Below are 6,000 nucleotides of genomic sequence, written 5' to 3'. Positions count from 1 at the left end.
AAAAAAAAAAAAAAAAAGAAAAAGAAAAAAAGAAAGAAAGAATGAGTAGTGAGAGTATTAAGTGAAGATTAGTGGCACCAAACACGGCAGAGAGATCCATTAAAATGAAGTCTCAGAAGTGGCCACTGCATTTGGCAATTATAAAGTAATGGTGCCTTCATCTGAAATCATTCAGGCAGGTGATTAGGGCCAAGGACATTCTACAGTACACTGGACGGGGAAGGAGGACAAAGGTAGTGGAGTTAACTAGGAGTCAAGTCGAATAGCTTCTCAAGCCTGGCAGTCAGAGAGGGGTCCAAGATGAAGGGAAAGTTGTTATCCTCATGTTGTTTCATTTTGTTAAGGACAGGAGAGAGGGATGAACCAAAAGAGAAGAGAAAGAATGACCCCACCTACGTTATTACTATATACCAAGAAACCACTCCCAGGAATTGGTGATGTTTGTTGTTTATTCGTTCTTTTAGAAAAATGTATTGTATGTCTACTATATACATGGCACTGGTCTTGGCACTAGTTCTGACTTCTCGCATTTGAATTAAGTAAACTTACAAAGACACTCAGGAGTGAATTTAGAGTCTTCCAAGATAACAGACACATAACGTCATTCAAAGTTAGGCTGTATGTACAGTGCAATTTAGAAGACATCGCTGTGATCTTCTAAATAGCAGCTTTTAAAATACAGTAAGACTGCATATATCTATTTGTATATTTCAGCGATTGGTTATCATGGGACACTCTGGGAATTCTCTTCTTTAAAGTTAAGTTCATTTTCAGGTTCCAAGCTATAAGATGCCAAGGTTTTAGATTACAAACTGAAATCCTGATTTATTTCAGTGAAGCATGTGTACAGTGGAACACCAAATCCCCTGTTGCCAAACAAACAACAACAACAAAAAATCTGTGAATTAAGTTATTAACTTGTTATTTTTGCCCAAGGAGCTGAGAGAAATATGTGGACTTCGGGTATATAATTTCAAATCTAATTGAAATCTTTTTGTAGCCTCTCAGGGAATAAAATTTAAACACCATTAGAAAACTCTGAGTTTCCTTAAAATTGCTCGTGTGACTTATTCTAATAGAGACACTGTTGAAGAAGGAATCATTTTCATTCATAGTACCACAAAGGCAAATTAAAGAAAAGAGAACTAATGCTCAAATCAATAATGGCAGCATTGAGCTGTAGGCTATTGTACAAAGAAATATGGTAAATAAACTGTCTTTATAGATGAAAATTTTTGAAGTCCCATTATGATTTGGAAAAACAGGAGATCAATTAAAATACCCTGCAAGTTTATTCTATCACCTCTTCTATAGTTTTTTGGAGGGAGGGGATCACAATTTTTCATTCTCCTAATATGAACTCTTTGGGGGCCTATAAAGCTGTTTAAAACTTCAAAGATTCATAAAACAGAGTGGTGATTTTCACTGGTGTCCCATGAAAATTTTTAAAGATCATTAATTATTTTCAAAAGAATTTCAAAGCGCAGTAAATATATCTTTTTTTTTTTTTACTTTTTTTTTTGATCAATATAATTTAAGTGTGCTATGGAAGTCTAACTGTAGGTTCAAGTGTGCCGTGAGATAAAAATGGTTAAAAAACGCTATTCTAAGGGATAGTGGATGACCAGATAGAAGAAACCTGGGTCCCTGAAGAGCCCAGAAAACTGAGCCTCTCCTCACCTTTAAAGGCTCTCTACAGAAATAAGGCTGTGAAATAAGACAAAGAAACATCTGTCTCTTTTCAGCTACTGAATTATTATTGGGATAACAATCAAGCTATTATAGCAGCCTGGCCTTATCTCAACTAATATAAAAAGTTTATAGAACCTTAGAAATAATGAAAAAAAGCAAAAACAGCCAGTTCGCACTGGAAGAGATAAGAAAACTATCCATCCTTTCCACTGTGCAGTCCCTGGGCAGCGCTGTCCTGCAGCGTGGCGTCTATGATAAAGTAAATGTGGTTTCCATGTAAAAACATAATTGCAAAATGTACACATTATAGATAGATGGCCGCGAGAGGGGACAATTCTAAATTTTCCCAAATCTGAAAGCACATGTGGACAGTCACATTTCTCTGAAAGGACAAATTACTAATCAGGGCAACATGAGGAAGGACGGAATTCCACGTGGAGTAAGTACCTCTTCCATCTGCCGGGCCGCTCCTTTCCCGGTGGACTCTGGCTTCACTTCACCAGTGAGGCGCCGGTCCACAGAAGGATGATAGGACGAGATGCAGGGGCTGATACTCTGTTCCGCTTCTCCCGGAAGGAGCAGCATCTCTGTTGGATACAAAATATTCCAATTGACCCTTTCACCAACTTCACAATTTACCCAAATCATCTAAAAGCCTAAAAGTCAAAAGAATGGGGCAAATACGCTCATGTAAAATAGGTCCATTTCCCAATGCCTCCCCTCACTTGGGAACATGACTCAAAGGATTCCCCCTTCCCTAAGACAGCTACATTTATTTTTATTTTATTGTTGCCGAGTTACAATCTCTCCAAAAGGTCTGAAGGAAATACTGCTTTTGAAATGACTGTACCTGTCACTCTTAACCCAACTTCTACTTTTAAAGAAAAAGAAAGCAAGAAGATGCTACTTCGATCCTATTTCCTCCTATTTTCCTGAGGGGGAAAGAGAAAGAAAATGGAGAGCTGATTGCATCCTGCAACAATATGGTAATGTTTCAAAGAATATATATTAAAAAATGACGCCAGAAGGAAAGTAGTGTAACTTGCAGCAGAAAAATGAAATACTCTGCGTATTCAGAATGCAGGGTCTAATTTTCAACACTTGCAAACAACAACAGCGACTTGCTTCCTGCCTGTTTAGCACAATCACTGGAACTCGATAACCAAAGTTGGTTCCCGATGAAGCCATGAGGTGTGTAAGCGGTACATTCTCCTACATTCACATGTGTGATAGCACACGCATACATCACAGATAACCCATGATCTTCCACAGGAGGACAAAAAACCAAAACAAATAGAAGCACAACAGGTTTCCTCCTCAGCCTGTGTTTTCACAGGACCAGGGGGGCTTGCTAGAGCTGGCCAAGAGCTTGCAGCTGGCTCGGGATGATGCTGCCTACTACTCAAGGATGGTCCTAATTAAGGCACTAATTAAGTTCTCAGTGGAAGTGATTAATTAACAACAGGCAAGCCTTGGCTGTCACAAATGGCAGCATATACAAGGAGATAATTGAGCAGATACTGATATTCAAAACTGAAACCTATTTGAAACGCATCCCTCTGCACTGCAAATACCCCATTCATAAAAAATACAATTACAAAATTCTTAAGACTTTAGCAACAGAGAATATTAACAGCCTGGAGACAGCACTGCAGAGGGGAGATGGTGGAAAAGGTAGTTCCGCTGTGATTAACTATTTATATCTTAGACTATGATCTCATTAATTAGCAGAAATAAAAACAATAATGAGAGCCAACACTGGCATTTTATATGCATCAACTCAGCTAATGCTCTCAACAGCTCCATTATTTCCTGTTATACAGAGAGCAACCTCACCCACAATCCCACAGCCAGAAAGAGCAGAGCCGGGCACTCTGTCTACAGACCCAAGCTCTTAGCCCATGGACTCACATTGAAAACTTCTTCTAAATAAGCATTTTCATCAGATATTTCATTTAACTCAAGCAGATTATGCATCCAAACTCAAGGCCAACAAATTTCACTACTATAGTATGTTAGCATGATTAGACAGCGTTAGGTACACTTCCCAAACATTTTATACCCAGAGAAGTAATAATTTTAAGCTCAGTATGTTTGGTGCAAAAACTGGCATTCTAATGTACCTATTTATGAGTTTAAAACCAAACTCCCTCATGGAGCTCTAGGATATGATACAAGCCTGGTTAGGAGCCTACCAACAAGGGCAAGAGGAGAAAGGTTTCAGGGGTGTCCAACCTGCAACCCACGGCCCATGCACAGACGTGAGCCTGTTTCGCTTAACTGGTATTGAATATTGTGAAAGTATGCACAGACCTTTTCTTTTGCACATTAGATTTACAGTTAGGGTTGGGGTTTGTGTATTCAATGTGTGACTCAAGTCAGCTCTTCTTCTTCCAATGTGAGACAGAAAAGAAAGAGTTTGGACATCCTGGTTGGCCTCACTTGAAGGCTTCAATATTAAAAACCATTATCTATCAGCCCCACTGGCTGCCAGTTCAAATGTGAAATCAAAATCAATTCTGCTTTCAGAGCTATTTGAAATAATCATTCTGATGGACAATATTGTACCGTGAGAAGGATAAGTCAACGGTTCCTTTACTTAAACCCTTTATTTTTCTGATCTATTTGCAAAAAAGATAGGATTTCCAACAACAACAAAAATGATTTCTTTTCTAACAATTCTACTGCCATGGGAACAATTCTTTCAAAACAACACTATTTGGTATTCTCTATGTCTTAAATTCTTGTTATTTGTTTCTTCAGTATAAAAGCAAAATGCACTGATGCATCTATACTGGTGTCTAACACAGCACCTGATACATAGTGAATTCTCAACAAATATTTGGGATAGGAAATGAAGTTTATGTGTTTCAACTTTTAAACTGAACAGCAAGTATCAAGAGTCAAACTGCTAGCAATACATCATAAAATCCATGACCAAGTGGGTTTTATCCCAGGGTCTCAAGGCTAGTTTAATATATGTCAATCTATAAATATAATTCAGCACATAAACAAATTGAAAAACAAAGACCATACGATTCTCTCAATTGATGCAGAAAAAGCGTTTGATAATATCCAGCATCCCTTCATGATTAGAACACTTAAGAAAATTAGTATAGAAGGGACATTTCTTAAACTGATAGAGGCCATCTACAGCAAACCCACAGCCAATATTGTATTGAATGGAGTTAAATTGAAATTATTTCCACTCAGATGAGGAACCAGGCAAGATTGCCCATTGTCTCCACTGCTTTTTAACATTATAATGGAAGTCTTAGCCATCACAATTAGGAAGAAAAGGCGATCAAGGGTATCCATATAGGGTCATAAGAGAGCAAACTTTCACTCTTTGCAGATGATATGATTGTATATCTGGAAGACATCAGGGATTCTACTACAAAACTCTTAGATGTGATCTAGGAATATAGCAGCTTCTCAGGTTACAAAATCAACACTCATAAATTGGTAGCCTTTATATATACCAACAATAGTCAAGCTGAAAAAACAGTCAAGGACTCTATTCCGTTGACAGTAATGCCAAAGAAGATAAAATACTTGGGAGTTGACCTAACTAAAGACGTGAAAGATCTCTATAAAGAGAACTACAAAACTCTAAGAAAAGAAATAGCTGAAAATGTTAACAAATGGAAAAACATACCATGCTCATGGCTGGGAAGAATCAACATTGTTAAAATGTCCATACTATCCAAAGCAATATATAATTTTAATGCAATCCCTATTAAAGCTCCACTGTCAGACTTTAAAGATCTCAAAAAAATAATACTTTGTTTTATATGGAATCAGACAAAAACTCAAATAGCCAAGACATTACTCAGAAATAAAAGCAAAGCAGGAAGAATTACGCTACCATACCTCAGACAACACTATAAATCAATACTGATCAAAACAGCATGGTACTGGCACAAAAACAGAGAGGTAGATGTATGGAACAGAATAGAGAACCAAGAGATAAACCCAGCTACTTGCCGTTATTTGATCTTTGACAAGCCAATTAAAAACATTCAGTGGGGAAAAGATTCCCTATTTAACAAATGGTGCTGGGTGGCGACCTGTAGAAGACTGAAAGTGGACCCACACCTTTTACCATTAACTAAGATAGACTCTCACCAGATAAAGATTTAAACTTAAGACATGAAACTACAAAAATACTAGAAGAAAGTGCAGGGAAAACACTTGAAGAAATTGGTCTGGGTGAATATTTTATGAGGAGGACCCCCTGGGTAATTGAAGCAGCATCAAAAATACATTATTGGGACCTGATCAAACTAAAGAGCTTCTGCACAGCCA

General features: G+C 37.6%; 1 protein-coding gene across 4 annotated transcripts in view; it reads right to left on the bottom strand.

Moving 5' to 3' along the window:
* Window positions 1–6,000, bottom strand: part of CUNH11orf74 (chromosome unknown C11orf74 homolog) — a 63,881-nt gene that overhangs the window by 5,476 nt on the left and 52,405 nt on the right. For all 4 annotated transcript variants that reach the window (XM_023509322.1, XM_023509320.1, XM_023509323.1 and 1 more), the window contains one exon: window positions 2,140–2,279. In XM_023509322.1, coding sequence (XP_023365090.1) covers window positions 2,140–2,279 — 140 coding nt within the window. The remainder of the gene's footprint in view (window positions 1–2,139; window positions 2,280–6,000) is intronic.

This window comes from Otolemur garnettii, unplaced genomic scaffold (genome assembly GCF_000181295.1).
Source record: "Otolemur garnettii isolate 467f Iridium unplaced genomic scaffold, OtoGar3 scaffold00001, whole genome shotgun sequence".
Lineage (NCBI taxonomy): Eukaryota > Metazoa > Chordata > Mammalia > Primates > Galagidae > Otolemur > Otolemur garnettii.
Note: the sequence above shows the minus strand (reverse complement) of the source record. Positions and strands in the feature narration are given on the sequence as shown.